Source organism: Ictalurus punctatus, chromosome 14 (genome assembly GCF_001660625.3).
Source record: "Ictalurus punctatus breed USDA103 chromosome 14, Coco_2.0, whole genome shotgun sequence".
NCBI lineage: Eukaryota > Metazoa > Chordata > Actinopteri > Siluriformes > Ictaluridae > Ictalurus > Ictalurus punctatus.
This window is the reverse complement of record NC_030429.2, coordinates 20,647,096-20,670,841: the sequence shown is the minus strand read 5'-3', so window position 1 is coordinate 20,670,841 and position 23,746 is coordinate 20,647,096. Positions and strand designations below refer to the sequence as shown.

The 23,746-nt window shown below is 38.6% G+C and overlaps 1 protein-coding gene across 2 annotated transcripts in view; it reads left to right on the top strand.

Annotated features, from left to right (window-relative positions):
- Positions 1 to 2,512: 2,512 nt before the first annotated feature.
- itga11b (integrin, alpha 11b) overlaps positions 2,513 to 23,746 on the top strand; it is a 32,162-nt gene continuing 10,928 nt past the window's right edge. Inside the window, exons 1-17 of one of the 2 annotated variants that reach the window (XM_017486070.3) lie at positions 2,513 to 2,683; positions 4,398 to 4,509; positions 7,361 to 7,470; positions 7,593 to 7,684; positions 8,321 to 8,435; positions 8,516 to 8,643; positions 9,502 to 9,650; positions 9,870 to 10,014; positions 13,100 to 13,262; positions 13,483 to 13,553; positions 16,243 to 16,387; positions 17,193 to 17,341; positions 18,563 to 18,706; positions 18,836 to 19,039; positions 19,146 to 19,276; positions 19,592 to 19,758; positions 23,559 to 23,698. In XM_017486070.3, coding sequence (XP_017341559.1) covers positions 2,593 to 2,683; positions 4,398 to 4,509; positions 7,361 to 7,470; positions 7,593 to 7,684; positions 8,321 to 8,435; positions 8,516 to 8,643; positions 9,502 to 9,650; positions 9,870 to 10,014; positions 13,100 to 13,262; positions 13,483 to 13,553; positions 16,243 to 16,387; positions 17,193 to 17,341; positions 18,563 to 18,706; positions 18,836 to 19,039; positions 19,146 to 19,276; positions 19,592 to 19,758; positions 23,559 to 23,698 — 2,256 coding nt within the window. In that variant the 5' untranslated portion in view covers positions 2,513 to 2,592. The remainder of the gene's footprint in view (positions 2,684 to 4,397; positions 4,510 to 7,360; positions 7,471 to 7,592; positions 7,685 to 8,320; positions 8,436 to 8,515; positions 8,644 to 9,501; positions 9,651 to 9,869; positions 10,015 to 13,099; positions 13,263 to 13,482; positions 13,554 to 16,242; positions 16,388 to 17,192; positions 17,342 to 18,562; positions 18,707 to 18,835; positions 19,040 to 19,145; positions 19,277 to 19,591; positions 19,759 to 23,558; positions 23,699 to 23,746) is intronic. The other variant, XM_017486069.3, reaches the window with a different exon arrangement.

Below are 23,746 nucleotides of genomic sequence, written 5' to 3'. Positions count from 1 at the left end.
GCAGGATACTGCCAGAAATTTTTCAGGGACCATGACTTCTGACTTCTCTTCATCATCCATAAGGACGTGTTTGAGACAGGGCTTGGAGCCGTCCTGTCACAGCCCTTTGGCAGGGAAGAGCATCCAGTCCTCTACGTCAGCAGAAAACTCACCCCTGTTGAAAAGAAATATGCCACCATGGAATAAGAAGCCCTTGCCATCAAGTGGGCCAATGAGGAGCTCCTGTATTACCTTGCTGGATGCCACTTCACCCTGGTCACCAATCCCACCCCTCTACAATGGATGGCCCGGGTGAAAGACATGAATGCCAGGGTAAACCGGTGGCTTCATTATCTGCAGGACTTCTCTTTCCAGGTCCAACACCGAGCGGGAGCCCAACACGGAAGTGCCGATGGCCTTTCCAGGAGACATGCCCTTTGGGCCCAACTCTCGCCGGCTGTGGGCACGGAGCTGAGTGGGGGGTACTGGGATGGCAGGCCTGCAACCCACACACATAAAGACTGTGCTCCTCACTCAACTGCCGGCCGTGTGCCTAACGGGCATTGCCATTTCAGCACCCTGTTTGTTTTGCACAGCAACAGAGCATGTGGTTGCGAGGTGGGTCATCAGAAACACACACGGTTGGCAGCCAATGAGTGGAGCACCTTCTTTTCACCAGACAGCCAACTATAGAAGGGAGCAGCAGGGACAGAGAGGAGGAGTTTGTTCTCTGAATGCATGAATATTGACGCCTGTCTCACTTTGCCCTCCAGATGGTGACGCCAACAGCAGAGAAGAAGCTTCCCGGCTGCGCTGCACCCCTCGCCGGCACACTTGGCCTGCTCCACGCCCCCTGGGTCCCGTCTCGCTGCTGCTCCAACCTACTCATCAGGGCCCCCACCGGGAAGACAGCGATCACCAATGCCGCTCCCCTCATCTCCACACCCTCACCCCTGCACTTGATCCTAAATAAAAGAGCACCTTATTTTCCACTTACGCCGCCTCCAGTGTGTCTGTGTTCAGCCTGTCACAGCCTAGAGTGGCCACAAAGGTTATGTAATGGCCTAGTCAAAGCCTGGATTTGAATCCCACTGAAATGTTGTGAAACGGGCAGAAAATGCAAGAAAATCTTCAAACATCTTGCAACTGAATGAATATTACATGGAGAAGAGGTAAAGAAAAATTCCATCAAGTTGATGTCAGAGCCTGATGGACAATTACACAAAACACCTACAAGAAGTTATTTCTGCTAAAGGGGCCAATACTATACATCTATTGATATTGAACTGATCAAAGATGATCATGTTTGCTTGTCCAAACGTGTCAAAAAAAAGCCAACAATTTCCATGGGGTGTATTAATTTTTTCACATGACTGTAGGTTGCAACTGAATATTCTTTGAATACAAGGAATATAATTGTACTTTGTCTAAGAAACTTCATACACACTTTCTAATGGACTTCTGAGCCTCCGGTGCCACTTAATGGGTCTTTCTTTGATATTAAGTCAAGCCTCGTGTGATAGCTAAAGTAAGTCTGGAAACAATTTTTAAGTTCTGAGTCACAGCTGTGGAATACACCAGTAAGGTCACTGCTTTTGGTGTGGTTACTTGACTGACTTTCCTCCTGATTCCAGGATATTTTGTTTTCCTAAGAGTGTAATTTTCAGCAGGTTGTCTCAGTCTAATAGGTTGTTTTTGATGGATCACTGGAGTAGAGATTTAAACAATAGAGTTTGCTTGCACAGATTTTAATTAGAAAAATAGGGTAAAGAAAATAACAACTTCACTTTTTGTATTTAAGGCAAAGTTTTATAAAACATAATGTATTACAATATTCGGTATGAACCACATATGATAAACATATGTGAACATGGTCAGTTTAAGTGATTTCCCATTCTTTTGATACTACTGAATGGAATTATTATTCAGTAGCTATTTTAATGATTGTGTTATTTCCATAATTGAACCAAATACAGTCATTTGTATGCACTACCAGGTATGCACAGCCACTGTGGATCTGTGGATGGTTTCTGGAATGTAGCCAGTGTGTTTACTGTAAGCTATGAAGCCTAAGGCGGTAGACTGGTTAACATACACTGGCTGAGCATCTAAAGTGTTTCCTCTTTCTTCACTGAGAGAGGGATTTTTGTAAACCTGCAGCAATTTCAAACAGAAAAAACAGTTCTTCATAAAAACAAACAAAAACAAACAAAAAAAAACCCACTTTAAATAGCATATGCCTCTGTCTTCATCAGCAACTCTATGGCTAAACTTTGAAAAGCTTTTTCACTTTACACACACTCCCCTCTCTCTCACACGCTCTCTCTCTCTCTCTCTCTCTCTCTCTCTCTCTCTCTCTCTCTCTCTCGCTTGCACGCTCACTCATTCATGGCATGTGTGTAGCAATATGTGTGTGTGTGTGTGTGTGTGTGTGTGTGTGTGTGTGTGTGTGTGTGTGTGTGTGTGTGTATGTGTGCCTCGTTGTCATTCTAGAGTATGCAGTTTCAGTGCATTTCCTTGCTAAGGACACTCCTCCTCAGATTTAGTCCTGCTGCAGCAGAGTAGTTGTGTCTAGTAAACCAATCACAGCAAGCTGTGTGGACCAGCACACACATGCACACACGCACTCACACTCCCCTATGCACGGCTGCACTTATGGAACATTATCCTATCATACTACTTTCCATCTGCATCCTGTTCCCAGGTAAGACAGAGCAAATATGTAGCTGTGTGTGACCTGGGATATGTCTGTGATTATAAACAAGTCTGAAGAGAGAATGTGTTATGATGGAGAGTTAATCAAAACAATTTGCATGTGAGATGGGGTTGGTAGGGTAATATGGTAATATGGGAATTTCTAATATGTGAACTATTGAAGCATATGGCTTGTCAGAAAAAATCTATCTAGTGTTGTCAAGAGGTTAAATTACAACGTTCCAACGAATTGATCCTCTACTGGGTGAAGTACACTTTTATCTGCTGATCGGTAGATGGCTTGTCATTTGGTGGCATGTTTACAATGTGAGTCAAAAGGTGACCAACACCTGAAGATTTTTGAGTTTTTTTTTCTTATTTAATTTTTATAACCAAAAGTTTACCAAAGACCTTACAGGTATTTGTATTTCTGGACTTACTAACTGGCCGCTCTCAGATCCTAATAGGATGCTTAATAAAGGGCAGGTGTACTGGGCGGGTAAACAAGTTAAGACTATAGATAAGTCTCAGACACTGCAAATATGCTGCATGCTCTATAAGTGCCTAATAAGACTTATCAAAATCTAGTCTTTTTTCATTAGATTCATACTGTTTCACTGAATTAGAAGTCAGACATTTCCCTTTCATTCTCTATTCTTCCCTTTTCCATATTTCCTAATTTTAGAGTATTAAAAATTAACCCATTCAATGTTTTAACCCATTCAACCCATTAAATGTTTTAAGAACATTTTACTAGTAGTGTAGTTTAAAAAGTGTTGCAAATACAGCAGAGGTTTCCTACACTTTCAGGTGCCTCATGGCCATATCTGATATTGTGTTAAAAAAAAAAAAAAATATTTGACCTATAGTAAATGAATCAAATTTGCTGTTAGAGAGGATGTGTTAGCTGTTATACTCTCATGGAGGAACATTCACAGTAAAGGTCAGTACTCCATATTCCAAAGATAGACAAACAGACAGTTGGGGCATCAAACATCAGAACTTTCTGTATGGATAAAGCTTGGTGGTATTTCTATTAGAAGTTTCCCAAAGTTCAGCACATAGTTTTAACACTTCTTAAAAGAGGCATATGGAGTCTTGGACAGACCCATGTCCAAAGAGCAGATGAAGCTAATGAAGACAAAGAAGAAAGAGAGGGAAACAGAGAGAGTGAAAAAAGACAGCATGATACCAGATGGGGAATCATCTTGACCAGTTTACCTTTTTTTTTTTTTGTCAGAATATGGGCTGGTCCATCTATATACAGAATTCACAGCTTCCTGTTGGGGAAATGAAATATAAAGAGCAGTTTGAAATAATTAGCATAATATGGTATTTCTGCCTCACTTGGCAGCAGTAGAGAAGTCTTCCTGTACTCATTTCACTGACCTCTGCAGATAAACTATTAAATTTAAACCAGATGTCATTGAATCGCTGAATCAGATACTGGGTAAGAGGACTATGGATATTAGGATATGAAAGATAAAATCCAATTGCAGTTCAGGATGTTTATACCTGCTACACTTCTGTTCAGAATAATATAGATACAAATTCCAAACTTTTTTTTTTTACAACCATTAAATTTTGAGCTATATGCCTGGATTCCTATTCTATGTAATATTTTGTTTGTTGAAGTATGAAAATTGTGGGAAGCATCTTTCTAATCCAAGTCCTTACAGTGAAGAAGATTATATTACTGAGCATATTATTTTGTCTCTTTTAAGGGAGCAGAAACTGCTTCAGTATTGACACAAAGAAAGCCCAGATCATCCAAGGACCAAAAGAAACACAGTTCGGCTACACAGTGCAGCAACACGAGGCACTTGGTCAGAAATGGTAAAACTTTTTTTTTCATTCAGTAATATGTCTAGCAAAATTATGTAGTGGTGAAAAATATTCAGTTTTCAAAAACAGTCAATTGTTGTACTAATATACTTTAACTAGACAGTAACATCTTTCAATTGTCCAGATTTGTGATAGATGTTGCAGGTTTCAATGGATACAGAAAGGACTGATATTTATATTAATGACATAAGATTTCTAAGTTAAACAACGAGAGGTGTCATTTGATTTGTTAAGAAAGCAGGGAAAGCAATATTGTGAATTTCAAGAACAAAATTTGTTTTATGGCAGAAACTTTATGGCGATTTTTGATATATTACATCTCATTCAGTAATGGTTTATTTATTGCAAAGCTCTCAGAAAGAAAAGCTCTACGAAAGCTCCATAGCACTGAACAGTTAAACACACATCCCAGTCATATATATCTCAGAGCAGATTTTGATTTGTATTTATTCCCAAATGCTGTCTCCTGGCAAAGAATCTGAGTTCTGCTTTGCCAGAGAGCTCTGAGCAAATAATCATGCCTGATAATTCATGCCTGATTTCATTCAAAGCATTTCACATCAGTAAAGTGAGTCATAGAGTCCAGGTAAGGTGAAATAAACAATAAAAACTCAAGACACTTTACATGTGGTGTATATACAAATATTTATTTCAGACTAGGAAAATCAGTTAAATCACGCTCAGGTAAAAAGAATGCAAAATGTAGTTTCTCATTCATTCCACATGGTGTTTTATTGGAGCCATCAATTTCAGTTCATCTGGATCCAAAATGAACATCTCAAACCAGGCCTCACAAATTGAGGGTCTAAAAGACAGGTATGGATTCATTTTAGATCGTGCAATAAAATGCTGCTCATGTTTTTGCTTTTTATGAAAATAAAAGTTCACTGGGAGCATGGTGGCTTAGTGGTTAGCACTTTTTCTTTGCACCTCCAGGGCTGGGGGTTCGAATCCTACCTCAACCCAAGCTTTCATGTTCTCCTTCTGCTCGTCCTAGTACTCTGGTTTCCTCCCCCAGTCCAAAAGACATGCATTGTAGACGCTGATTGTCATTTCCAAATTGTCTGTGATGACTGAATGTGTTTTATTTATTAGCTGAAGCCTTTAAACATAAATGGTTTGCCTCAAGCCCTGCGTCACAGCTTTGAGGTTGGGCGTTTGAATTCTACCTCCGCCCTGTGTGCATGGTGTTTGCATGTTCTCCCCGTGCTCTAGGGGAGCACATTTCCTTCAGGCACTCCGGTCCCCCCCCCGACCAAAGACATGTGTTGTAGGTTGATTGGCATTTCCAAATTGTCCGTGGTGTGTGAATGTGTGTGTGTGTGTGTGTGTGTGCGTGTGCGTGTGTGTGTGTGTGTGTGTGTGTGTGTGTGTGTGTGTGTGTGTGTGTGTGTGTGTGTGTGTGTGTGTGTGAAATTGTGCCAAGCAGTGGGTTGGCACCACATCCAGGGTGTCCCCTGCCCTGTGCCCCATGTTCCCTGGGATAGGCTCCAGGCTCCCCTGTGACCTTGTGTAGGATAAGCAGTATGAAAAATGGATGGATGAATTGATTACTTCAATTATCATGACTTAGCTTAGCTTATCTATGTATCAAAAACTAAATGTGTATTCTTAAATCTGTTCAGTTTACAGACACATATTAATATGTCTAATTATTATATAAACCCAAAAGTCACAAATAAGGTACATGTTAATATTTGTGGATTATTTCTACACATCGTATTGTATATGTATTTGTTTGTTTGTTTATTTCCAAGCCCTTTTTGTCTTTGACCCTTGTGCAAAATCATTTGTTTTAATCTTTTTGGGGGGTTTTTTGGTCAAAGGGCTCTAAGTTCTTCATTGTTTTGTTGCCATAGATTACCATTTAAAACTATTATCTTTGAGTCAGCTCCATATGTGCATCATAAAACCCTGCAGACAACACTTAGTGTGTAACTCAATTAAGGTAACTCCACACAACTCAAGCTGGCCACCTACTTCCTGTTTTCAAGTGTGAGCTTTTTCAGTCCTGATGGTTAACTTGCATTCCTTTTGGAATACAAAATGTTTTGTCCTTTGAAGTTTGCAGGTAAATAAATGGAAAGTATTTGCACTTGTCTAGCAACCTGTCTGCTTGGTTCATGGAGCACTAGTGGCTTCTGGAAAGTATGTGTTGTGGTTTGTTTTTCCCAAGAGTCCCACTGTGCATCCCATCATAGTTTAACTTAACACAGTGGCAGAAAGCAAACCTCCTGGCATGTGACGCTTCAGGAATGTAAGTGAATCCACAGCAGCACACCAGAGTCAGGAATTTTGTAGTATGTAAGAGTCTAAAAAATCTCAGTAGTCCAGTATCACCACATATGGTATTATGATTAGTGACGTTTTTGGTTCCCTATGATTCAGGGATAAAAAAAAAAGTTATGAGCAGTGATACATTTTCCAGGAAATAAGTCTCTGTTGAATGGTGCCAAGAAATTCATGATTTAATCATCATTTTTCCTAATTATGTATTATTATTTGGCACAAGATTGCTAACATACATGCTGGAAATCATTAGTTATTAGACTTTTTAGTTCCAGGTCTCCAGTTAAGAGAATTTAGGGAACGTTCATTGTAATCTGTGAGGAATAATTTAGTAAAGTTGAGGAGTCAATAAAACTTTACATTTAATTGGTTTAAAGTATTGAATTTTACATAAAGTTTGAATCACTACAGATACAGTTTTCATCAGAACTTAAGCAACTCTTTGAATAAATAAAACCATAATATGATATTCACTGTGTACAGTATTTTATAGTAAAGAAAACAAGTGAATAAATTTGTCATGGCATATGTGTTTTACTCTGTCTTGTTGTAGGCTCCTTGTGGGAGCGCCATTTGAGAAGAATGGTGAAAATGAGACCGGTGATGTGTACAAGTGCCCACTGTATAGCTCAACTAAGACAAACTGTTCACGCCTCAACTTGGGTATTATCTGGATTCCTGATGGAAGATTCATTTTACACCAATAAAAAAAAAAAAATGACTTCTTATTGAACAGCTCTGTTTTCATTGAAATTAAAGTTATTACCTATTTTTTCCCCCTTAAGGAGGCACAACTCTAAAAAATGTATTTGAACACAAGGACAAAATGAGACTAGGGATGTCCCTAACCTCCAACCCAAAAGATAACAGTTTTATGGTAAGTGTGATTTTCATAATAATACTTGTCAGAAGCCCTGTTCTTATGATCATAATGCAATCATAAAAATTGGGAACAAAATCACAGCATTGGAGTCTGTAGGTGTAGCAGATAGGCATGGTGAATGTTTGTTATTTTTGTGACCATCAGTGTAGGCATTACCCTAGTCAAAAGCAATTTCCTTGTAAAAAGGGGTTGGGTTGGAATGAATACATTAACAAGAGGTGTATTTACACTAGGTGATATCCAGTTATGATCAACTCCTTTCTTTTAAAAAGCTCAGTGATACACTTAAACACTAGGTGTGTGGCAGTGCACATTTAGTTGCCAAAATATATTAGTCGATTAGATTTTGCATCTGCCATAAGAAAGACAAGAAAGATGGATCAAATGGGTTGAAAAATCCCATTGTTCTGGCAAACTTTGGATGTCACACCCTCTGTTTTTACTATTTCTGGTCACAAAAATAGCAGCTAATCATAAATGGGAAAAAATTATGCATCTAACCACGTAAATGTAAACCAGTGTTAAAGCACGAAATTACACTTGCACCTGCATGTACATAGAGCTCTGAATCTTCTGACTTTTAGAACAATTTTTTGGACTGGCACAAAGGTCTGTACTTTTGTACTTCAGGCTTGCGGTCCATTATGGTCGTACGAATGTGGTACATCCTTATACAGTACAGGAATCTGCTCCAGTGTTGACAGCGCTTTTAACTTTTCACACAGCATTGCACCTGCCTTTCAGAGTAAGAGTTTGTTCATTATTCAGTCAAATATTCAATCACTGAAGGATAGAATTTGAATGTTCATTTTTTTTCCCTATCAGGATGTGAAACATATATGGATATAGTCATAGTGCTGGATGGATCAAATTCTATATACCCCTGGTTTGAGGTGCAGGACTTCCTAATCAACATCCTCCAGAAGTTTTCTATTGGTCCAGGACAGATTCAGGTATGTTTGAAACATAGTCATGTCTGTTGTGCAAACGTTTGTAGCTGGATATAAAGCTTTGTATGGATTGGGATTTGGATATCTAAAATAAAAAGATGTGGTATATAATATTTGTATGATGTATTTATTATTTGTATAATAATTAAAGACAGACAGACGGACAGATCGACAGCCCGATATCTCAGATAGATAGATAGATAGATAGATAGATAGATAGATAGATAGATAGACTAGTCCAGTAAGTCTAGTGAAATTGTCATTAGACTCAGGTCTGTAGACGTATAGGCCTTTCGGGGCTCTCTTTTCTTGTAATAAACCTCATTTTATGACAGACCTAGTTAATCAGTCCCAGTCCAGAGCCAGACCTTTTGTTTGCCTTTACTCTTCTACAACTGTATTCTGTAATGATTTATTATCTCACTATTGGGTGTCACCTAGAAGAGGATGGGTTCCCTTTTGAGTCTGCTTCCTCTCAAGGTTTCCTATGGTCTCAGGGAGTTTTTCCTTGCCACTGTTGAACTTGGCTTGCTTATTTGGAATCTAAATCTACATCCACATTTCTGTGTCTATTGTTAAAAAGCACTACACAAACAACACTGAATTGAATATTTGCTTTTGCTTTAATGATTTAGGATTTAGCCCATTTAATTCAAATTACCAGTCAAATAGATAACTATAAGAATTCAATAATAAGTGTAATTTATGCTGATATTGGATTTCCACTTTAACAATTTTTTTTTCTCAAAATCATGGACACCTAAGCTATTCTACATGGACACCTGGGGATCCACACTTTGAGAACCATGGCTCTAGGAATTTTATGCCTGGCCTTTCCTGCTCCACTTTCTCCCTCAACAGGTTGGAGTGGTGCAGTATGGAGAGAGAGTGGTTCATGAGTTCCACCTGGATGACTTCCACACAGTTGATGAAGTGGTGAGTGCAGCACAGAATATTAACCAACGTGGAGGAGAGGAGACTCGCACAGCACTTGGGATCAGCGTTGCACGGTATACCGAAAGCAGACCAGTTTTTTTTTTAATGTCTATTTTTTATTGAAAACATTATAAATGTCTTGTCTACAGTCATTCTGTGATATTCAGTTGTAGTTATTATTTCACTATTCAGAGTCTGGTTTTGAAATTCTTGAAATTACAAATGTAGGTTTGTTTAATTACAGAAATTGTGTATGGAACGTGGAATAAATTATTTTCTAATGTCAATTGTAGTTCCCAGGCATTTAAGCGTGGAGGGCGTCCAGATGCCAAGAAAGTGATGATTGTGATAACTGATGGAGAATCACATGATAGCCCTGACCTAAAAGAAGCTGTTGAAGACAGTGAAAAAGACAATATCACTCTGTATGGAATCGCTGTGAGTCTGCTTTACCTTTACCATCCATTTGCTACTCAATTAATATTAATTTCCCACCAAATATATCAAGGGTCCTTTAATGTATAGTCACTTAATTGTTAATATGCTTGCTTTATCATTAGCCAATAAGTATGTTGGTATTTGCTGACAAGTAACAATTATGTTACAAACTCACATAGGAGGGGAGTTGATGACATCAATGTTTAGCTAGCTGACTTTGAGCTAATCCTGGATAGTTTTTTTGCTCATTACCTGATATATCAAATTCACTAGAGCACTCTGAAAATTGTCGGACAATTTTATGACTAATTTCTGCAGAGAGAATATTGCATTCTATTGTATTTTGCCTCTAGAGCATCATATTGCAATGTGCTGCTTGCTGAAGCCATTCCATCAATGTAGGTGTACTGTAGGCACAAACATCTCCTTTAGCAATGCATTCTTCAATCATTATCATTGTTTGCCTGAACAACAACATTTGGTAGTATATTACTTACCCAATAATCCTTACAAGCTACAAAATATAGATAAAGGAGAAACAAAAATAAAACCATAGCAAATACATACTTTTTGTGTGATATTTTAAGAATCTGTCTTGTTCTCCTCTTCACATTGTTAGAATTGCAACGAAATAATATTAAAGAAAATATTGCCTAGCCTAGGATCTCTAACTGAGATTTTTTTATAAGATTTTCTGCAGAGGTACTGTTTCAGGATGGTCCATACATGGTCCATGAGGCTAATACAAAGTGATACCGCCATGTTGTACCAATTCTTCCAAAGGTGATCTCAAAAAAGGCAAGAGGATGCACGTTTAGTTTTTCTCATTTGAGTGTCCCAGCTTAGCCTGCACAGACTGTCACTGAAAAGTAGAGAAAGGTTGGTGCTACCCCACCACTTATCACAGCAACCTTGTGAAAGCATTCAAGTTACCATCACATGGGTGCTCCAAAGGGAAGCCCACAAACGGCTCAAGAAGAGAGAGAGGGAACATGTTAACCAGAGGTGGAGGTCCAGTCACCCCACTGTGCATCCCCACCCACTCACTGTAATAAGATATACCAGGAAGTACATCTTCTGCCGAGACCATGCAAATCTCACAATCTCTTACTTTTTAAGACCCACCCAGTCCATAGTCCACGGCTACTGAACAAACCTGACCAAACCATTCCCAAACTATTGTTGCTGCTCCTTCATATTGACCAAGGACTGAACCATTTGGAAGAGGGACTGTAATGCCCACTTGACATGGTTTCCAAGTAGCTACCAGGTTTAGGCACCAGTGTAACAGGATGTCTCTCAGGGAACACTTTCCAGCAATTTTGCCATTTTTCAGCTTGGCTTTGGCGCTTCTCTCTTCATGGCCACACGGACACACTGTTCTGGGAGAGATATAGATAAATTGAGCGATCACGTAAATATATGTAGGACAATGAGGCTCAGGTATGCTACATTAGTCGTTATCTCTCTAGCTCATCCCAAACATATATCTTCTAGTGCAGAACCACACTAAACCACACCCCCACCTGCATACAGTGGGAAATTTGCATGTACATGGCATACACCAGCTCACATATGTCATCACATCCCAACTTTAGGCATCAAAGAAGTCAATCGTATTTATTTATAGAGCACATTTAAAAACAACCAAGGTTGACCATGGTGAAAGTCCTTGGTGAAAGGCAGTCATTCAGAAAAGACAGATTAACAGCAAGTCAATATAGTCAATGTAAATTCATGTATAATGGAGGTTTTTTTTCCACCTTGCTGAATAAGTAAGGCATTTCTCTGATTTAGTGGAAAGCTAGTGAACAATGGTTTCTCACTGCAAAGTTATTTTAGCTAAAGAGATGACTATAGTCAGTGGTGAGTGCATAACTAGTTGCAATGTCAGTGCATAGTCACTGCTGATGGGCATTCACAGTGAGACCTACCTGGTAGACAGTAGCTATACAACTGGCTGTTGTTGAAAGAAAGCAGTTTTGATCTTTTACATAATACTCAGTAAATGTGACGTGTTGATTACAGTTTAATTACAATGGTAGCAGACTATTTGTTATCCTCAAAGTTATGAATACTCAGACTGCTTCCCAAAACATATAATACCTAGTGTGTTGAATTCTTGTTAAATGGACACTCACAGCTGTGAGATTCATCTGCATAGTGACAAAGGACACAGCCAACCCACATTTTGAAATGTTCTGCTGTGAGTAGTTTGTAATAAAAAAAAAAAAAATTCTACAAGACAGCACAAAATTCCAAACTCTTATATCCAAAAGTTCAACCACACTCGGCAGTTTTCTCTCTGGCTTTTGAAGGAGTAGTCAATTGATTTAAAGTCTTCATCCGTCTATCCATCCATCCATTTTCTATAATGCTTATCCTTCAGCCTATCCCAGGGAGCATCGGGTACAAGGCGGGGTACACCCTGGACAGGGTGCCAATCCATTGCAGGGTACAATCACATACAAATTCATACACCCATTCATACACTACGGACACTTTGGACATGCCAAACAGCCTACCATGTATCTCTTTGGGCTGGGGGAGGAAACCGGATTAACCGGAGGAAACCCCTGCAGCATGGGGAGAACAGGCAAACTCCACACACATGCTAAACATTAAGCCACCGTTCACCCAGATTTCACCATAATATCATTTCTTAATATTATGTCTTCTCCTTCTGCATTAAGTTCTCAGAACATCCTCTAACTTCACAGAAACTCAAGAGACAGAATGACCACCTTTATTAATATTTTATATGTCTTCAGTTACATCACTTTCTGCATTGGTCCAGTGCATGTCTTTTGAGGATATTACTTGCCCTGAAATATTCTCTCCTATATGTCCATCAGTATTTATAGATTTCACTGATCTGTGCCAAGTTCTGGCCTTTATGGTTAATGATGGTGATTACATATTGTCTAGATACTTTCTGCACAGTACAATCACTCCTGCAGCATAGAGGTAATCTTTCAGAACTAAATTTACTGTGTAGTTAACCGGTCTTATCTGATATATCTTGGTTACAATGGTATTTCCTGAGGCTGTGGATGAGGATCAAGTTCCATGATGGTGTCCTCAGGTGCTTGGCTACTACAATCGACGTGGGATCAACCCTGAAGCGTTCTTGAGAGAGATCAAATTCATTGCCACTGACCCTGAGGAGCATTTCTTCAGTGTGACAGATGAATCTGCTCTGAAGGACATTGTGGATGCCCTGGGAGAGAAGATCTTCAGCCTAGAGGGTAACTTTTAGTTAAATCAGTCTACAGTGTAAACGTTTATATGCTTTTAATCTGCTATGAAGGTTTAGAATGTTTACAATGAATCGTTTGTGCTATGCTTTTCTTCTGCATGTATCAATGGACATAACAACAGATCACACACTATTACCTTAGTCCAAAGTTAATGAATGAAATATCTTATATCAGAGTAGTATCATAATAATCTACCATGACTTCATAGGTACAAGTCAGAATGGAACTGCCTTTGGACTACAGATGTCACAGGCAGGTTTTTCCTTACACATCGTGGAGGTAAGTTTGAACCCTTGATCAGGAGCCCTACTTTAAATTAATCCATATATGATTAACTAATTAATAGCATAGTTTTATAATAGTTTTGAATTGTCCCACATGATTTCCAAATCATTTTTATAGAGGGAATCTACAGTGTATGTAAATGAGGTGCAAAATTTAGTAAAGGAATGAAATATGATTTTCTAATATCGTATGTTTTTCTAAGCTGGGTCATCTCAGTTATTAGTATGTGGCAGTGGTGGCTGAGTGCTGAAGGCTTTGGGCTACTGGTCAAAACTGGTCTATGTAAATAGATCCCAGAATGCTTGAGGATAGCAGGTGTGTATGTAAACAGCGATTGCAAATAAGAGATAAAGGGAATATGCCAGGAAGTAAAATTGCTGGTTTGTTTCATATTTATAGTATAAAGATCAGTCATTCGAAAAAAAAAAATCTTTTCAAAATGTCCTGGACATAAATTTGATTTTTGAAACAAAGAAACAAAATATGTTAATTAGATCAACTGAAAAGTCTTCTTGAAGAAGAAAAAAATCCATAGGGACTTTTTGTCCTATTCTCAGTTGCTTCATATAATGTTATGAAGTTGCTATGATGTTGCTCTGTAGCAGGTGAGTCTCTCTTCAGAGCAGGCAAATGCATTTTCCTGGAAAAAATAACATGTGAGAAATAACACATGGTCATACCTCACATTGTTGGATTTCTGGTGCTACTCTGCACAGTGGCATTTTGAGCGTCAACACAATGTAATGGAAATATTTTTTCTCTCTCTTTCTCTCTCTCTCTCTCTCTCTCTCTCTCTCTCTCTCTCTCTCTCTCTCTCTCTCTCACTCACTCACTGACTTTGAAAGGAAAAGCATTCCACATATGGTTTTGTTGAAGTCAGGCTCCTTGAATAAGGGACATGAAAACAAAGACACTCGCGTGTCATCGGGTTTTCTGTGCGTAATTATACATGTGAATATAAAAGAAGGGTTTCGTTTTGTTTGCTTGTGACCTATGAAATGTTAAATAACAACACCTTCATATATTTTATTAGAAATAAAGGCATTATCTTTCAAACTTGGTACAAATAAAAGACAATTGTAGGAAAATAAATTTGAGATTCTGGTTTAATAGCTTGGCTTCGTAGCACAGACGTGGAATATTAAATCTCTCCATTGTTTACCTTCAAGTGCCAAACACTCTAGTCTGTGAGATGCGAACAGATTACATTTGCAGATCTAGTCCCCTTTTAGCAGAGGTTATTTTCCCCTTCACATATAATTTTTCAGTTATTTCCCATTTGCTCCTATTTTCCCCAGTGTGAAAGGTGAAAAAAAAAATCTTTCCTTTTGCTTGCTGTTTGAATGCGGGTGGTCTTTGGTTCAGACTCAAGCACTTCAAGGATACAAGTTCAGGATCCTCCTGAGGCACAGAAGATGATGTTTCATCTTGATGCATTTCATGACTCTGTACAAATAGTTGAGCATGACATGTAATGCTTAAGATCAATCATGGAAATAAGGTTGAAATCCTTTCCTATTTCTAATATTTAGAAATTTTAGGTATAAGTATGAATTCTGAGTGTGTTTTAGGTCTTTTGGAGACTGTGTAATGATTGATGAGGATTATGATATGATTACGACTGACTTTTTGTCATTGGTTATTCCTTTTCTCAGTCAGTATCAGTTAGTCTAACCAACCTTTCCTTCATATTCTTCTTTGAATCAGTTTTGCTTATAAAAATATACCATGCTGTTACTATTTTAACAATCCATATAAATTTTTTCTCAGTTGTATCACAGGCACAAATAGATGCCCATTAATCATAATAGAACCATAAAAGGTACTGAGAGCAGCCTGTATCATAGAACTGATATCACAGAGGGAGTTTGCTCTGCAAATGTGCTGTGGCAGTCAGTCAAAGTGTCCACGTCGACGGTCTATGAAAGAATAGTTGGCTAATGTGTGAGCTGGGAGCCTTTGCATAGCTCTCAATATTTCTTGAAGGCTGTAGTGCTGACTCTAGTGTCTAGTGCAGAAGGTTTTAAATTCACATGTGAATTCAATCCAAAATTATTTTATGTAGGAATTCATCGGAGTGGAAAATCTTTGTGTAATACAATTAAGTTTGGGTTAAGTGCTAGGTTACTGGGGGTGATGCACTGCTGACTTTCTGGCACGAACACACACACACACACACACACACACATATTAGTTAAACCTATATAACTTTGCTAGCGTGCAGTACAGCACTTAGGTAACTGCAAAAGCCATTACAGTCACGCAGACCTGTGAAAGAAGTATATATTACTCTAAACTATTTCCGTTTTCATGGGTATCTGTTTTGCTTTTATGAGGCAAGATATTTTGCCATTACAAATAGGTTATGTAAGAGAGAACAGCCAGTGCCGAGCCTGTTGAAGTGGACGATTCACTCCCAGTCTCAGCCTCAGTATTGCACCTTTCATGTCACTTTTTATGGTGTATGTTTAAACTTTAGTTTACACTCAAAGTTACATATAGACCAATAGGTCATATATAGGCCTTGGCCAGCAAGGATTTTTTTAATGTTTGTGCTTTAACGATAAATGTTTGCCTTTTATGCACCAAAATAAATAACATTTAACAGAAATATGTTCATTGAATAAACTGCTTAAATAAATTAGTGAAGTTTCTACAATAACCTGGAGTTATGTGTCCATAGGATGGTATTCTGGTGGGTGCTGTAGGGGCTTATGAGTGGAATGGCGCTGTCCTCAAACAAACACCAAATGGCAAGGTGATTCCTCCCAAGTCCTCGTACCTCAAAGAGTTTCCCGAGGAGCTGAAGAACCATGGAGCTTACCTGGGTGAGAGATAGAAGCTACGTACATGTTATTCAGCTGTACAGGTGGATGGGGGACACCTGAAATAAATCTCCATTGAACTAAGCTTTATTTAAAAATCAGGTTTTCATTCAAATGCAGCTTATGGATGTACGGATGTAGCGTTCGAACAATTTGGATCGATGCACCAACAATTTAAATGAATCAAGGCAGCAATCATAAATTAATAATTATACATTAGATAATTATCATTATACATCTATTATTTATTATAGTTGATTATAAAATGTAAAATAATAATAAACCAAATCAAATTAAAAATATAATATTAAATTTTAAACAATTCATATTTTTAAACTGATGTGTAAATAATTTAATAAGCTAGTGAGGTGATTTGGTCCTAACTCTGATACTTAATATAGTCCTACAGCACATCCTCATCATTTGCAAATTAACAGTAGGATTAACAGTAGGCCTACCCCAGATTCTGGAAAACTTGGTCACATATTAGCCGGATGCTACTAAATTGAATCGTCTTCTACCATATTGTAGCAGATTCAGTGGTATTGTCAAATATCAAACTGTTCCCTTAAGAATCAAAATCATATTGTATTGTGTGGAAGCCTTAGTTTTACACCTATACTTAAACTAATCTAACCGATATCAATGCTTTTCATATCCAAGCTACCAAGGAACTTCACTCCACCATCCCCTTTATTTATTTATTACCACAGATTGGATTAAGAAACCCAACGAAATACATTCCTTCCATCAGAGAATTGATCTCCCGAACATGAAGTGAATGTTTTGTGTGTTTGTGCGACTCTAGGTTATGTGGTGTCCTCAATAGTATCAGCTCATTATGGCCAGCTGTATGTGGCAGGGGCTCCTCGGTATAACCACACAGGCAAAGTGATCATCTTCACCCTTACCAACACAGGCAACCTCACCATACTGCACTCTCTAACAGGACAACAGGTGAATGTACCTATGCTTTGTTCACTCTTTCAGTATACCTTGCTCTCTATTTTCATGTTTCTCCATCATGAATATACAGTATGTTTATATATAATGATTATTCATATTTCTAATGTCTTCTGCCTAGTCCTCCATCTTCATTCAATCCACAGCTGTGTACATCAATTTGTAGACTTTCCACATTGTCCGTAGTGTGTGAATGGGTGTGCAATTGTGCCCTGCAATGGGTTGGCACCCCATCCAGGGTGTCTCCCTACCTGTGCCCCCAAGCTCCCTGTGATACTGTAGGCTCCAGGCTCCCTGTGACCCTGTGTAGGATAAGCAGTATGGAAAATGGATGGATGGATAAACATATGGTCTTGATTGGAGGTTGCTACATGTTCTTTGAAGCTCGTAATTGTTGGCCTGCACACTTAGCACAAAGTAGCGTGGATTTGACCAAAAACACACATCGAGATATTGAAGGAATTAGTCAAAATGCCATAAATACTTTATTGTTTATACTCAGATGTATATGCAGGGTAATTAATCATCCGTATTGCGCCATGATAGCCAAGCAGGCCTGCTTTTTTTCTTTCCTTCTTTTTTAATAGCCCCTAAACTGAGTAGGCTGAAAGTTATTAGTGTACAAGTAATTTAGCTAATCCAAAAACCGAAGCTTTAAGGCATGACACTGGTAGGAATATAAACTGTGTATTGGAACATTTCTGTTCTCACTCATTCTTCATTTGCCACAGATGGACATTGAGCTCTGTATCCAAGGTTACTGTGGTATCGTGGTATCATTAGCAATAGCAGTGTTGATTGGAGGAGCAATTGAGGTTCTTAAAGGAGCGCATATTTATAAATGGAAGACATTGTGTGACAGTCTAGACTCAAGTCCAGATGGGAGCTGATGCTACAGAACATGTGCGGCTCATCTGTGTGTGTGTGTGTGTGTGTGTGTGTGTGTGTGTGTGTGTGTGTGTGTGTGTGTGTGTGTGTGTGTGTGTGTGTGTGTGTGTGTGTGTGTGTGTGTGTGTGTGTAAGTAGGTGATCTCAGACAGACCATGGTCTTGGGTGTCTTTGTTGTATCTTACACAGGGGAATTGATGTGTGCTGGAACAAATGATGCGTATATAGATTTAACTTTCATGATTAAGAAAAGAGGAGAGCTTTATTTGAGGTTTATTATCTCAATATAATCCATTCAGCCTGTTTTCTCTTCATGCGCTTTTGCAGATTGGCTCATATTATGGCAGTGAGTTAACTCCACTAGATCAGGATGAGGATGGATTGACTGATCTGCTGCTGGTGGCTGCTCCTATGTACTTCAGCAGAGGCTGGGAAACAGGCAGAGTCTACATCTACAGATTGGACTATCAGGTAAGCATCAGCAAAGCAAAGCAGTGCTATTACAAAACCAAGACTCCTGAACACAGCTTAAATATATTCACATATTATGTCTTCCTCTAAGTACTTTCATTTGTCTTGTTCTTTTTTCTCTATCTGAAGGGAAACGTCAACCTGGAGGGCATTCTTGAGCCATCAGATTGGGCTCGCAACTCTCGTTTTGGCTCAGCCATGTCCTCCGTGCCTGATCTGAATGGTGATGGTCATGGCGAGCTGGTGGTAGGTGCCCCTCTAGAGGATGATCATGGTGGTGCAATCTACCTTTTCTACAGCCAGCACAATGGTATTCTGCCAAAGTATAAGCAGGTAGAACTCAAAGCTGTTATGGGTTGATATTATGTTCATCCACAGTGCTATGAATTTCTCATTTTCTACCTAATTGTTTCTTTTTCTTTATATTTCTGTTTGTCAGAGAATAGCAGCTGCGGACATATCCTCAGGCCTGCAGTATTTTGGTCGTAGTGTCCATGGTGTGATGGACATTAATGGAGATGGACTGATTGATTTGTCTGTAGGTGCTCTCGGTGCTGCCGTCTTACTCTGGTGAGTCGTTGGCTCAAAGAAACTGATAGCTGGAGAAGAAGACAGCCTTGATTGTCCAGTAAATTGAAATTCTTTATCTCATATATCTAAGCTGGGGTCAGACATGACACAGCACCCGTAGAGCAGAGAGAGTTAAGGGTGTTGTTTAAGCTGGGCCAGAAGTAACAGATTGACAGAGCCAGGGGTTGAACTCACAGCTTTATGATCATTAGCCCAGAGCCTTGACCTCCACTGTTTACCACTGCTCGATGTAAGGGCTACAAAGGGTTTTTTTTTCTGTTTTTCTTTACTGCTTGCTTCTGGTTTAACGAGCAGGTCTCGCAGCATGGTCCGTGTGCACCTTGATGTCCACTTTGAGCCATCAAAAATAAACGTGTTCAACAAAGACTGCGTGCGAGGAGGCAAAGAGGTGACCTGCATGGCAGCCAGAGTCTGCATCACCGTAAAGGCACGAACCCCGATGCCAGATACGCAAACTGTGGGTATGTAATCACTGTTACTCATCTTTGTAGAAATATCTTGGAAACACGAGGACAAATTAAATTATTACTGTCTGCTTTAAAGATTTAGCCATAAAGTATAGAAATGATTGCTTGTCTGCTTGTATACAAGTGAGCACAGACAAGAGAGTTGTGTAGTATTTTCCACTGAACTGCAGCTGTGTGAAATCTCCATCAGATGTGTTTGAAGGGTCAGTTTTTTGGATTTTTTTTATAATGGAAAGATTTTCATTTTATTTTAATGTGTTAAGCCACAGAAAACACAGCCATAGAAACCACTGTAAAACAGCGTCTGTCCCTTTTCTCTCCCTCTCACTCCTCATCTGGATCTAATTTCTGAAACTCTCTCTCTCTCTGTCTCCCTCATACACACACACACACACACACACACACACACACACACACACACTTTATCACTTTCTCCAACTCTTTCATATCAGGCTTAACACTTGGCTGGCATTTTCTTAGTCTGGATCAGTGCACAGATTATTTAACCTGTTCCATCATCCATTTTGGAGAAATTGAGTCAGAAGTTTTTCCTTTATTAGATAATATTTTAGTAACAATTTTTTTTTTTTTTTAAATCCCCATTACAATATGGAGAACTCTCTCTTTAGTGGTAGCCATGATATAATAGCATATTCAATCAAATTTATTTATTTATTTATTCACTGTAAATGAATTCTGGAAAAACAGCCCAAACTCTGGCTTTGACAAAAATGTAGTTTTTCTGCCAATAATATCATTTGAAATCCCTATTTTTTAATGAACACATACATATATTTTACCAAAATGATGTTTAAATGTTTTTATTTGGGACTCTTTCTAAACTTTCTGCTTGCAAAGGTCTCATTAGTTAAGGAGCCTGTTTTATTAACGTGGTAGTAAAAATAGTCAGACTGCTTATATGGCTGTAAACTTGCTAGCTAAGTGTGATTTTCTCAAGCAATTAAAGTCTGATCGAGATGTTCACTGCAGAAAAAGTGAAAATATCTTTCATATAATAAATGTATCTGGTATTTCTTATTATAGGATTACAATTAACCAAATATAAGATCATTAAACATAGTTCTAGACATCATTACTCATAGCAAGCTTATAATTATATTCTATTGGCAGATCATTTTCCTTCTTATTCTTCTTCTTCTTTTTTTTCTTTTTTTTTAAATCCTTATCTCCCAATAGAACAAGCAAATTTCAAACTTGGCATGGCATGAAATGGGCTCCGTAATATTATATTTGGTTTATTGCGATCTTATAATAGGAAATCCTGGATACATGTGACTATATTCAAGGTATTTCCACTTGCTGATGTAATTTTTTGCATTGTTGCTATAGCAAAATGGACACAAGTCGAATCAATTCAGTTAGTTAATCAGATACTCTCAGACTCGCTGATTGTCTGCAGGGATCCTGCACTATTGCATCGTCAACAGAATAGAGAATAGAGCTTACAATCTCAGTTCAAATGACAAGTTTGAACATTTATGAATGACCTAATAAAAGGTTATTAAGAATAAAGCATTTAGCCAAAAGCACAGTCCTCATGATTATTTCACTGCAGTGCAGTTTGGGCAGTGGAAGCTCAGTCCTTAAGACATTGGATTACTGATTTGAAGGTACACGGTAAAATCCCTAGTGTTGAATTAACACCCGGAGTGTTTATTTGAGTCCAGTTGACTTATATAAACACTGTAGGGTGTGAATTCAACACTGTGGGTGTTAAATCAACACTGGTGATTTTGCTGTGTAGTGAGTTCAAATCCAGGCATTGCCAAGCTGCCACTGCTGGGGCTTTGAGCAAAGACCTTAAATGTAATGCCATAAATATAAAATGGCATTTTCTCATCAATGTAAGAGTGTACAGTGAACAGGCAGGATAATTATGAGGCTTGTTTTTAAATGCTGATGAGATGTGACGAGAAAGATATGAAAGATGCTTATGGTCAAAGTGATGACTCATTTCTCGTTGTAAACTTAAAAATCTTTCAAATTTGTCAGTAATATCGTTTTTCCATAAGTACATTAGGTTATAAATGTACAGGATGTTAAAAAGTCAGGAACCCAATGGGACTATGTTGAGCAATATCCACAAAAATGTGATACAGCTGCTGAGAAAATGCGTAGAGTGTAAGGGTGAACGTGTAGAGCATATGTGGTAAATAATAAATACGAAAGTAAGTATACAGTGGATATAAAAAATAAAAATAAAAAACTTTTCTACCTTTATTGTGAAATTTTAATCTATTAATTAAAGTGAAAAACAATAAGAATCTTGTTAGGGGGAAAAAAGAAGAAAAAAAAGTACAATAACCTGGTTGTGTAAGTATGCACACCCCTAAACTAATGCTTAGTTGAAGCACTTTTAGTTTTTATCACAGCATTCGATCCTTTTGGGTAAGAGTCAGTCAGTTTGGCACATCTGTATGCATATATTTGTAGATATCTATATTGACTTTTGCCATTCTTCCTTGCAAAAGCATTCTAATTCTGTCAAGTTGGCTGGGCATCTCCTGTGCACAGCTCTCTTCAGGTCAATCCACAGATTTTTGATTGGATTTAGGTCTGGACTCTGGCTGGGACATTCCAAAACCTTGGACTTTTGGTGAAGCCATTCCTTTGTTGATCTGGAGCTTTGCTTTAGGTCATTATCATGCTGAAAGGTGAAATTCCTCTTAATTTTAAGTGTTTTAGCAGAAGCCTTAAGGTTTTGTGCCAAAATTGACTGGTATTTGGAGTTATTCATTATTCCTGCCACAATGATTAAAACCCCAGTTCCAGCTGAGGATAAACAGCCCTAAAGGATGATGCTGCCACCACCATGTTTCACTGTCCAGATGGTGTTCTTTTTGTGATGTGCTTTGTTTTTTTGTGACAAACATATCTTTCGGTATCATGGCCAAAACGTTCAACTTTGGTCTCATCAGACCATAAGACCATGTTCATCAGACCATGTTCAGTGAACCATAAACAATTATTGCACGTGACCCTGTGGAACAGTCCTTAAGACACGAACAGTTTACAGGCAGTAAGGAATTAAGGTCACAGTTACAATAAGTTAGGACAGTAAAGAGACCTTTCTACTGACTCTGAAAAACACCAGAAGAAAGATGTCTAGGGTTCCTGCTCACCTGCGTGAACATGCCATAGACCTGCTGCAGGGAGGCATGAGGACTGCAGATGTGTCCAGAGCAATAAACTGCAATGTCTGTAATGTAAGACGCCTAAGACAGTGCTAAAGGGAGACAGGAAGGACAGCTGATCGTCCTTGCAGTGGAAAATTCCATGTAACCGTGTGTCCCCCAGACGCGATCGAGAACTTACAAATGCCTTGGTGGAAGAGTGGAGTAACATCTCACAGTAAGAACTGACCCATCTGGTGCAGTCCATGAGGATGAGATGCACTGTAGTACTTAAAGCAGCTGGAGGACACCAGATACTGACTGTTACTTTTAACAGCAGCTGGAGTCCCTTTATTCAGGGACTCATTATTACAATTATCTTCATCAAATGTCTGTGAAACTTGTTCAGTTTATGTCTCAGTTGTTGAATTTTTTATGTTAATGTACATATTTACATGTTTTAAGAAATTTTCTGGAAATAAAAGCAGTTGAATGTGAGAGGACGTTTATTTTTTTGGCTGAGTATAAATGCACCTGTAGGATATGCTGCAAATTTCGCATATGCATGTTAAACACACCAGTTAACTAAGCAAGAATGTGGTTATTAAGCATTCATTTTATCACATTTGAGTTTCTCTTTGTCTCTCTTTGTCTCTGAAGCTCTTAAACAGAGCTGGGCTTTTGAAGAGAGGCGCTACAGCCCCAGAGCAGTACTGGATTACACTGAAATACAGCCTTCTGCAAATATCACTGTTCTACCAGACACACCGCACTGTGAGCACATTTACTTCCATGTGCATGTGAGTCTGACATCACCTCTTAACTTATATATTCTATTCCCAAAGTTT